At 32.2% G+C, this 12582-nt stretch overlaps 1 protein-coding gene across 1 annotated transcript; it reads left to right on the top strand.

Moving 5' to 3' along the window:
• Positions 1–3072: 3072 nt before the first annotated feature.
• Positions 3073–12233, top strand: LOC130676885 (uncharacterized). The gene is made up of 3 exons (XM_057483394.1): positions 3073–3258; positions 6703–6901; positions 12097–12233. Exons 1-3 carry the CDS (start codon positions 3118–3120, stop codon positions 12231–12233), a joined length of 477 nt encoding a protein of 158 aa, XP_057339377.1. The 5' UTR covers positions 3073–3117.
• Positions 12234–12582: the final 349 nt, after the last annotated feature.

The raw sequence follows: 12582 nt of genomic DNA, 5'->3' as shown, positions 1-12582 counted from the left end.
AAACAATCACAAATATTGATACTAATATCTCGAGTAAAAAAAAGTCATATAATTATGAGTGCTTTTTTTTTTTGCGACTATTTTTTATTTTCGCATCCATCCCGAAATTTTTTTGGAAATACCCCGAAAAAAATTCCCTGAGAGTTTGAGCCCATAATAATAATGGTAAGTACTTTCCCAGAGCAGGTGAAGATTTCCCATTTAAAATACACGTAAACTTGGGTTTTTATTTTTTAAACTTCTATAACTCCGCGGCATTTTATGATATCAATTCGCCCAAAATCGGGATTTTCTCAGAATTAAATGCTCTACAAAAGTGTCCATTGTCGTGAAGTTGTAACTCATACGGGTGGGGTAGTACGGACCGCTAAACTTAATTTTTACATAGGATTCTCTTTTTTTCTCTCAACAACAAGACTTACAGGAACAATGTAAACGATAATTTTATCGGAAATTCAACTCTCTACAAAAAAGGTCCTTAGCACCGAATTACACAAATTGATAAATTCTGAGATATGAGTCAAATAAAAATTCAATATTTTCTTAGATTTGATTCGACATTTTATAGGAATTCAATGCTACGTAAACTTCATTAATGAATATATTAGAAAATATAAATCTTAGTGATTTGGTGCTTAGGACCTTTTTTGTAGAAAATTAAATTCCCTAAAAAATTGTCATTCAGATTTTTTCTGTAGGTCTCGTTGTTTATGAAATACTTTAAGAAAAAACAAGAATTCTATGAAAAAATTCGGTTTAGCTATTCGTACTACCTCAGCGTTTGAGTTAAGACTTCACGACAATGGGCACTTTTGTAGAGCATCAAATTCTGAGAAAATCCCGACTTTGGGCGAGATAATATCATAAAATGTCGCGGAGTTATAGAAGTTTAAAAAATAACAACTTAAATTTACGTTTATTTTAAATGGGAAATGTTCACCTGCTCTGGGAAAGTACTTAATATAAATATGAAAGGCTCAAACTCTCAGGGAATAATTTTGAGGGTATTTCCAACTAAATTTCGGAATGGGAGCGAAAAAAAAGAAATAGTCGCAAAAAAAAAAACACTCTAATCATTATTCACTATTACATAAAATTTGTATGTAGTTCGATAAAAAAGTGGGCCGATCAAATTATACACAGTCAAAAATCATTCGTCAAGTTGACACTTGCAGCGTGTAAAACGATCGATTTACACTAATATATAATAATAGACGCCGACTGTGAAAAAAGCAACATTTATATATGTACAAAGTAACACATACGAGTGTTGAAATTCTCGAAGATCTAACCTTCAATTTCTACACACTCATATGTTGTTCAGAACACTTAAAGAATGTTGAATTTGGCATTCGCTTTTTGTGTTAATTGGACACTTCTGAAAAGTATATCTTATATTATTCGGTATAAAGTTTAAATCAACGAAATAAATGTTAGGAATTCTTTCTTCAGCAGTAAAAAAATAATAATCAAAATTAAAATTTACATTTTATATTCATTGATTCCATCAATAAAACATTTAAAGTAATAATAAAGTAAAAAAAAAAAAATAAAAAAAAAGTAATAATAAAGTAAAGTAAACAAAAAAAAATAACTGAAGCATTTAAAATGTTTTAATTTCAATGGACGAATTAACAAATAAAACTTAACTCATTAATCTATTTGTTTATAACAATTTGAAGTTTCAATGCTTATTTAACTAGTTTAATCGAGCAAATTTCAGGTTAATGATCTGACAAACTGCGATGTATGTGAGAGTAATTCTTTTCATCTCTTGGGATGAATGCAACTTTGATTTTAGCCCTCTGAAGCTAAATTCATTTTTTATCCAACTCCATCGGCTGGTGAACTGTTTTTCATAACAAATTTGAGACTTGTTAATTATATTTTACACGGCATAGTAATTGCTAGTTTTTATTAATAAGTCTATAAGTTGTATTTAGATTATCATTCGTAAATTAAATATACGTCAACAGCTTCCGACAGCATTAACCTGATACTAGTTCGATTTGACTGGTATTAAACATTAAAACTCCAAGTTTCGAGCATAAGTGATGGAAAATGTAACGAATGGTACGGGATGGAACATTAATGCAAGGACGGATAATGTCAGTTCTCGCCTTTGAATCGGGCAGACGACTTCACCCTGCTCTACATTTTTATTGTTTCATTTCTTGTGATTCTACTGAATGTACTATTGACATTGAATTTACCAGAATGCAGAACCGGATGCTTCAAGAGCCGCTATTGGACAATCGGCAAAAGATATATTGCCACCATCAACGATTCCGGATCCTGGAACTAAAACTGGAATGGCTAAAGTAAGTTTAATTAATATTATAGTTCGAATTTTGATTTCTAAAGCGTGGGCGTGGAATTAATCATTTTAATGTAGTACTTTTAATTTCGCTTTGCTTTATTGTCTAGTGCAAACATTAAAAAGAAATTATATCTAATTAATGTTATATAAATTCAAATTTTTTATTCATTAATTCCTTTAATAAAACATTTAAAGTAATAACAAGGATTTAAAATGTTTTAATTTCAGTTGAAGAAGTAACAAATAAAACTTAACTCATCAATCTACTTTTTTTTATAACAACTTGAAGTTTCTATATTTATTTAACTGGTTCAAACGAGCTAATTTCAGGCTAATGACCTGACAAACTGTGACGTATGTGAGTGCAGTTTTTTTTTATCCCTCGTGGTGAAAACAATTTTGATTTCAGCCCTCTGAAGCTAAATTCATTTTTAATATAACTTTATCGGCTGGTCAACTGTTTTTCTTTACAAATTACAGACTTTTCAATTATACTTTACACGTCAAAGTAATTGCTAGTTGTTATCATTAATTATATAATTTGTATTTTGATTTTCATTCGTGAATTAAACATACGTCAACAGCTTCCTACAGTATTAACCTGATTTTAACTTGATTTGGCTGGTTTCAAACATTGAAACTCGAAGTTTTGAGCAGAAATGATAAAAAATGTAATTAGTGACACGGGATATTACATTAATGCTGGCACGGCTGTCGTCAGTTCTCGCCTTTGAATCACGCGGAAAACTTCACCCCGGCCTGCATTAATATTGTTTTATCTATTGTGATTCAATTGAATGTACTATAGACATCAAGTATTTCAGAATGCAGAACCAACGAGTTTAAGTGTCGCTATTGATGAATCTGCACAGTACTACCTAAATATGTTGCCACCATCACCGATTCCGACTCCTGGTAGTGAAACTGGAATGGATGAAGTGAGTTTTTTAAAATATTTTACTGTGGATTTTGGGTGCTAAGGCGTGCGCGTGGCATAAATCATTTCAATGTTGTACTTGGGATTTCTCCACATAAGAGCTCGTGTTGCATATGTTATTTTAATACATTTTGTCATGTAAATTACGAACACCTCATAATTCTCAATAGTCTCAACCAATGGAGTTATCAAAAAAAAGACTTCATGTAAATTGCATTTCCCCTGTAATACAACACTCAACCATTCACAAGATATCCGACGTCAAAGTTTGATACAATTCGAAGAACTAATTTTTGCTCGTTCTGAATTTTATACCATGTCAGCTAATGAGAATTCGGAAATTCTCAATACAGTTTGTTGTCGGAAATTGAATACTCTACAAAAAAAGTCTCTTATCATTTTTTGATAAATCTATCTGTTCAAAAGTTATTGGAGCTTGAAGTCAAGTTAGAGTAAATTTCGAGATCTTCTCACTGTTCCGGCGAAACTATCAAGCTTATCATAAAATTTCATAGAATCTTTTTTGTAGACAATTTTATTTCCTACAAAATATCTCTGATGAATTATTTTATAATTCTGCATTGTTTTCTAGTTATTTCCATTTTATTGCCAAACTCTTAAAATTGATCAGAACACTATTTTTTTAGGAGCTTGGAACTAGTTTATTTGTTGTATTTGTTTGTGAATGTCTAATTTTTTCATTTTCAAACTGGTTTGTTCTCTGTTGAGTTTAGTTTGAATTTAATATTGGTTTATTCTCAATATTTTTATTTTTAAAAATTGTTAAAAAACGGTTCGATAATAGTTGGATAGTTCAGAGTTTAACCTTTTTTTCTTAAATTTCCCACATAATAAAATTATTTTATTAATAACAGCAAAATGAAACAGCTGCCACCATGGAACCAGTGATTGATAACACTTCAAACTCGGAGCAACTTCGTCAAGCCTTAGGAGAAGTTACAAATGTCATAGCACACTCAAATAGTCCATCAGAAGTCCCTTATGGAATCTTATCAAACTCAAGTAGTACACTTTCACAAATATCATCCAGTTCACAAATAACACCAGTCGACTCTCAAAGCAATCCTCGTTCATCACACCATCCCTTCACTCGCAGTACATTTATACCACGTTTACAGCTCTTACACAAAATGCAAACTCCTTACAAACCTGGCTTATCTCGACAACTGCAAAGATTAGAATCAAAAGTAGATAAATTGGCTGATATAGTTAAAACAATAACAAATGAAAACTCAACAGTATCGAATACAAATATACGAAAACGTTATCCAAAGTTGAGAGAATGTACAGTGGTGGTAAATAATAAAGAGGTAAATTTACAGTTTATTTATATAATTTTCGGCAGCTTGTTGTAAGAAAGCACGTCTTTGATTAGTTAAAGAAGATACTACCAAGAATATTTATAGCGCACAATGTTCCCATCTTTCGCAAAAGAAATTAAAACCTTACACTTTTTACATATATGGAAAAGTAAATTTTATAAATTACTAGTGCTTTATCTGAACAACCTAACAGAAATATCCAATCAACAGCTGTCTGAAGTTAAGACGACGGAAAGTCATAGACTATAAGATTCAGCTGAATTAATCTTAATATACAATTTATTATATGAACTGTAACGAGGTTTATGAAACCCTCATTATCGCACCATGATAATAGGCCGTTACCCAGGGTAGTTACCACATGCTATCTGGTTTACCCGCTAGATTATATTCAATTATTATTATTATTTAATAATCCCTCTCCATTCGTATTTTCAATGGAAGGGATGCGCATCACGTCGACGCATAAGCATCGACGTGAATCTATAAGAAGGCCTGCGCGCCGTTAATGATTTAGATTTTATACTAGTATTCTCACCATTAAATTCATAATGAATTTATAATAAATAAGTTTCTTCTTTTTAACTCTTTTCGTTTAACTTTTACCTGTCTACGCCTGAGTATTCAGTAGTATTTAAGTATACTTTTTAATTAATCGAATAATCATTAACTGCAATGATTATTCTCGTGTATACCTGCTACACTTCCTAGCCTACATACCTTCCTGTAGAAGACGGCAACCCCGTAGAGGTGCATACCTGCTGTATCCTCATCCTAGCCTATAGTACCTGCCTATAGAAGACGGTAACCCCGTAAAGATGTATACCTGCTACATCCTTTTCCTACGATACCTGCTCGTAGAAGCGTGTACCTGCCACGACATTTTTCTACAATACCTGCTTGTAGAAGCGTGTACCTGCCACGATATTTCCCTACGATACCTGCTCGTAGAAGCGTGTACCTGCCACGACCTCATCCCACAATACCTGCTTGTGGAAGCGCGTACCTGCCGCGATTTACCCTGTAATACCTGCTTACAGAAGCGCGTACCTGCCGCGATACTCATCTACAATACCTGCTTGTAGCTATACCAGACAATTGTGATACAGAGCTCACAATTGTCTTAATTATTTATTGCTCTCAACCATCGATACCAGTGAACCAACATCTCACAGGTAAGTATAATAACACTATTATTATACCTTTGTAATTCTTGTGCTTCTCACTAGTTTGGCTTATTTTGTAAACACCTGTAGTCTACTATCTTTCTTTCTGGTATATTAATACCCTATTATGAGCCCCACGACTCCCGATCCTTTATATGCCTTTTGCATATATAAAATTATAGCCAACCGGTCGTCTGGTCCTTACGAACCGGGTAACACCAGGATCAGTTACCAGATAATTAGCTTCCTAGCTAAAAGGGACACGGGCCCATTTAATTTAAATGGGTAACGAACGGTTGATTCATCCCTACTAGCGGGGTGGACCTCAACATCGTTTCAGAACCTAACTGACGATTCTACATGTTTTCGTTGAATGTACTGTTGTGTTAGAAGTAATTTCGGTACGCGCTGGGTAGTATTCTTTGTTATTAAAGAAAGACATCTTTCCTTACAAAAAAAGCTAATTTGAAATTAACGCCATGACAAACAGTTACGTATGCTTGGATTTCGAATTAAATAAATTAGTGGTATAAAAGCAGTTGCTGAATGTTTAATTCAACCGTATCAGCATCTCAACTTTTTTTTTTTATAAATTTTCGGCTTCTCAATTTCATTTAAAATGTCAAAATATCTACAAATTTTTAATTATAAGTAAATAAATTTTATGCAAATTGGAATTCGTAATTTAAACATACGTCAACAGCTTCCCACAATATAAAACTGATATTGGTTTGATTCGACTGGTCTCAACCATTGAAACTTAAAGCTCTGAGCAGAAGTGATGAAAAATGTAATAAGTGACACGGGATGAAACATTAATGAAGGCACGGGTGATGTCAGCTCTCGGGTTCGGATGCACTCAAATTGTTTCATCTCTTGTGACTCAATGTACTATTTATGAATAACAATCTATTGTATTTTTTTAATTTCATTTAGACGTATGTCATTGATGGGACGCATATTTCCGCCGAAGACTACGCTAAACTTGTTCAGGCACCAACTATGCGGAAACGAGTTAATCGAGATGTAAATGTTCTATGGAAACCTGAGGAGCTTGCCACGTTGTACATGAAACCAGATGTAAAGAATCCTTTGAAAATCGTGGTAACACCAGAAGAAAAAAAGAAAGTCAAAGGTACGAAAACACTTGTTATGAGCTCACTTTTTTAAGTTCTTTTGCGCTTGAAAACTGTGTAAAGTTAGGGGGCTAGCCTGCACGATCGATCGGTTTCAAAAATTTGGTAATGAATAACTAATTGAGTAACTGAGGATTAGAAGGGTATTTTTTTATAAATTGAAATCAAAACGATTCTATTTCAAATTTGAAATATTAAATACTTTATAGCTATATACTTTGTTTTATTTATCACAGGCAAAATTCTCGTATGGATCTCTTGATTATATTTGAAAACTTTTTTACAATCTTCGTTATTACTTCTGAAAAAATTTTGTAGTTAATTTCTTCATAACTCAGTTCATATAATTTCCAAAATCCAAGTATCCAACTTTTCTACTCGAAAAATAAAACCATTTAAACCTTCAACACCCTTGAAACACTCCTGCAAACTTTCATAAACGTGAAATTATTCCGAATGATTTCGGCGCTAAAATTTTCTTTAATTCAACGAACATTCGTTTAAAATTTCAAGTCTACGTTCTCTATCGCAAAAATGTGATTTTTAGTAGATTTTGCAGAAACCTAACTATTGCATTCGTCATGGTGATATTTTCAAAGTTTTTTACCGTAAACTGTAATATTTTGTCGAGTAGGTTGCAATAATATCTTTGGTTAAAACGATCATTTATGTAAATATTGGGGTGTTCATTATTTCCCAATTTAGATTTATTTATTTGGCCATAATATAATTCGTTTATTTGTGACCCAAAAATGAAAATAAAAAAATAACCAAGTGTATTCCAATGCCGTTTACCCGTGCCTAAGCAGTGATACTTTCAAATTTTATTACAATTAGAAAAATTTTATTACAAACTTTGTATATTAATGCTCTGATCTTAAGCGAAAGTCATTGAAATCAATACCCGATGAAAAAAATTTAGTGTAATTATATATAATTATAAATGACTTCATATAAAATCAGATCCAAAAATTGGCCAGATCTGATCATATATAATCATATATAATTAGATATAAACATGCATGAACGAATATTGTCATTTTTAAAATCTCATAGAAAATATCTGTAAATTATTAATTAAAGAGTTTAATTAGGATTTATTGTCTTCATTAATATAAATGTCAGTAAAATTTAAATTGAAAAACAAAAAATTACTATCGGTTAACCATTATTATACTAAGGGGTGGTTACCCAACCAATCAATGACCCACATCAATGCTACATAATTCTGGTAATCGCTGGATGGTAGTCTGATACTCTAGTCTGCTATACACTTATAATTAAGAAAAATTCATGCCATTACTTAACTCAAATAATCAAGTTAATACATCCTACGTAAATAATGCACCTAATGATAAATTTGGTTTTGATATATATATATATATATATATATATATATATATATATATATATATATATATATATATATATATATATATATATATATATATATATATATATATCGTATTCATTTTATATAGGAATTAAATGTGTGTTTGTCCGTACTAGTCATTATCCAGGCCAATATCAGACTTATTTTTGTATGATTTTTGGTCTGTTATGAATCGGGTTTAGACTAAAAACAGACTTTTTTATTATAATTTTTAGTCTGTGTTCAATTGCTTTTAAGAACAAAAACAGGACTTTTTATAAACATAAATGATAATAATAATAATCTAGAATTATAAATTTATTTTAATTTTCTTGGAATTTGAAATATGCTAATGCGCTTCAGTAATAAGATGTCACACGGAGAAAAATGTTGGCTCTAAACCTACCAATTTTTACAATGCTGTCGACCAAACTTGAAACAGGAAGTAGAGCATCCAAAAAATTATTGTGCTGTATCACATTACTTATCACGCGCAAGAAACTTATCGAGAAGCTTTAATATCAATTAGTTTCATACATTATAATAATTCCGAAGCGGCATAATAATTTTTTATAAGAGCATAGTAATTTTTTGGATACTTTACGTTCTGTTTCAAGTTTGGTCGACAGCATAATAAAAATTGGTAGATTTCGAGTCGACATTTTTCTCCGTAGCACAAGAATTTTGATGTTTTCTTATGCCAAAATATTTTCAATTTTATCCAGTGAATAAGAAAAATTCTTGACATTTTAAGAGTTGTTTTATCACTTTTATTCAATGATATAAATATTCAATCAAGACAATTAATAATTAAGCTTTCAAAATTCCATAACTGCCGACATTTTTAAACAAAAAATACAAAATGAATAGTAGATAAAACACAATCAATTCTGTAAGTAAATATTTTTTTATAAATATTGCCCATTAATAAAAATTTTATGTCTATGATTTAATCAAGTTTTGTCCTTGCAAATTTCCAGAACTAAAATTTTTTAAAGTTCAAGAATTAATCTAGTTTTGTCTGCCCGTAACGCAATTGTTTCTTAAAACGGCAGGTCGAAAACAACTTAAAATTTTCGTAAAAGATCAAAAACAGATCAAATAGTCCAATTAGACTAAAATCAGGTCAAATTTTTTAGTCCGGGTAGGTCAAAAACTGATTAAAATTTCTATAGAAGTCCAATAACGGACCAAGTCCAAATACAGTACCTAGCATAATTTTGTAGGGGATTAAATTCTCTACCAAAAAAGTGCTGATGCATTATGTACGTCAAGCGAACTAGGAAAAAGGAAATTAAATTTCCTACAAAAATGTGCTCCCAAAATTAAAAAAAAAAATATATTTTTTGATAGAATAAGAATGAAAAATAATAAAAAAAAAATTTAACACTGAGGAAACTAAATTTTTGTTGATCTTAGAAGAGCCCCGTAACTTTTTCCCATTTCGTTTGACGTACATAATGCATCAGTAGTTTCTTGTAGAGAATTTAATCCCCTACAAAATTATGCTAGACGGAATTTGAAAAAAAAATTTGTCATAGTCAGAATAACGAAAAACTAAAATTAATCATTTTCGCGGGTATTTTAAATCGGAAAGGGGACTCTGTGATAGCTGAATGAAAGATATCTGGCTAAAATTTGGTGAGGTCAAGCTTTCCAAAACCTTATGACAAGTCATAATTACCATTACTCAAATGTCAATTAAAGCTATCTGAAAAGTATCAATTTTGTATTTCAAAATGGAATTGTTAATTTTCGATATTTTTTCTGCTAGCTTCAATTGGGGATAATTATGACTTGTCATAGGGTTTTGGAAAGCTTGAGAAATCAACTTCGAAGATTTGTGTATAAATTTGAAAAATATTGAGCAGCATATGAGTGATTACACTTTGAATAAAAAAATAAATTTTTACATGTTAATCAGATGGGAAATTAAAATTAAAATAGCGACCCCTTCGAGTCGAGCTAGAGAGCCCATCTTTCGGGAGAATTTTTTTCTTGGCAACCACTAACGTTCTGGGGGGTAAAAGAAAAAATAATAAGTTTTTTTTTTAAGCACCCTAATATATATAAATATAAATATATATATATATATATATATATATATATATATATATATATATATATATATATATATATATATATATATATATATATATATATATATATATATATTGAAACGAAGTTGAGGTCCACCCCTCTAGTAGGGATGAATCAACCGTCCGTTACCCATTTAAATTAAATGGGCCCGTGTCCCTTTTAGCTAGGAAGCTAATTATTTGGTAACTGATCCTGGTGTTACCCGGTTCGTAAGGACCAGACGACCGGTTGGCTATAAATTTATATATGCAAAAGGCATATAAAGGATCGGGAGTCGTGGGGCTTGTTATAGGGTATTAATATACCAGAAAGAGAGATAGTAGACTACAGGTGTTTGCAAAATAAGCCAAACTAGTGAGAAGCACAAGAATTACAAAGGTATAATAATAGTGTTATTATACTTACCTGTGAGATGTTGGTCCACTGGTATCGATGGTTGAGAGCAATAAATAATTAAGACAATTGTGAGCTCTGTATCACAATTGTCTGGTATGGCTACAAGCTGGTATTGTAGAAGATTATCGCGGCAGGTACGCGCTTCTGTAAGCAGGTATTACAGGGTAAATCGCGGCAGGTACGCGCTTCCACAAGCAGGTATTGTAGGATGAGGTCGTGACAGGTACACGCTTCTACGAGCAGGTATCGTAGGAAAATGTCGCGGCAGGTACGCGCTTCCACAAGCAGGTATTGTGGGAAAAGATCGTGGCAGGTACACGCTTCTACGAGCAGGTATCGTAGGAAAAGGATGTAGCAGGTATACATCCTACGGGGTTACCGTCTTCTATAGGCAGGTACTATAGGCTAGGATGAGGATACAGCAGGTATGCACCTCTACGGGGTTGCCGTCTTCTATAGGCAGGTACTATAGGCTAGGATGAGGCTACAGCAGGTATGTACCTCTACGGGGTTGCCGTCTTCTATAGGCAGGTACTATAGGCTAGGATGAGGATACAGCAGGTATGCACCTCTACGGGGTTGCCGTCTTCTATAGGCAGGTGCTATAGGCTAGGATGAGGATACAGCAGGTATGCACCTCTACGGGGTTGCCGTCTTCTACAGGAAGGTATGTAGGCTAGGAAGTGTAGCAGGTATACACGAGAATAATCATTGCAGTTAATGATTATTCGATTAATTAAAAAGTATACTTAAATACTACTGAATACTCAGGCGTAGACAGGTAAGAGTTAAAAGAAAAGAGTTAAAAAGATAAACTGTATTTATTATATAGACATAATGATAGTAAAGTTGAGAAAAAGCTTAAATCTGAATAATTAACGGCGCGCAGGCCTTCTTATAGATTCACGTCGATGCTTATGCGTCGACGTGATGCGCATCCCTTCCATTGAAAATACGAATGGAGAGGGATTATTAAATAATAATAATAATTGAATATAATCTAGCGGGTAAACCAGATAGCATGTGGTAACTACCCTGGGTAACGGCCTATTATCATGGTGCGATAATGAGGGTTTCATAAACCTCGTTACAATATATATATATATATATGTATATATATATATATATATATATATACGCACATACACGCATAAACTTTTCAACTGATAGCGTTTTTAAACATTTCTCGTTAAAATAAAACATACTACAGCGAAATTCTTTGAAAATCTCGACATCAGACATTCTGCAATGGCAATATTTTGAAAAAAAAGTATATATATTATATAAACGAAATAAACCTACACACGATTTATTTACTTGTTGCAGATTTGTCTCTATACATTCAAAAAAAGTGGGAGTTAAACATCGCCAAAAACGGTAATGACGACATCGATCGGTTTTTGGACAAGTGGATGGGTGAATATTTCAAAGAGTGTCGCCGTCAAGCTAAAAACAATAAATAATTTTGTTTATATCTTCGTTAAAGATGTATTAACATACATATAGATATTATGTACATGAAGATCGGAATGTTTTTCGCACAATGAAAATGAAAAATTTACGTGATTTGACTACTGAAAGGGTAGTTCCGGAGGTTTGGGGTGGCCTTAGATTTTCGGCCGACCTGCCAGCACCTACATGCGAAACACATCAGTAATCTAGTCATCAAATAGATTTTTTACTTTCCAACTTTTTTTTTTCATCGCGCGAAAAACGTTCCGATCGTCAGGTACATTGGGTATTGATGTTCAAGTTTAATTAATAATGTTATTTAATAAATGTGACATCTAAATTACTGATTATTTGTTGTCT

This window comes from Microplitis mediator, chromosome 11 (genome assembly GCF_029852145.1).
Source record: "Microplitis mediator isolate UGA2020A chromosome 11, iyMicMedi2.1, whole genome shotgun sequence".
In the NCBI taxonomy this organism is placed as follows: Eukaryota; Metazoa; Arthropoda; class Insecta; order Hymenoptera; family Braconidae; genus Microplitis; species Microplitis mediator.
Note: the sequence above shows the minus strand (reverse complement) of the source record. Positions and strands in the feature narration are given on the sequence as shown.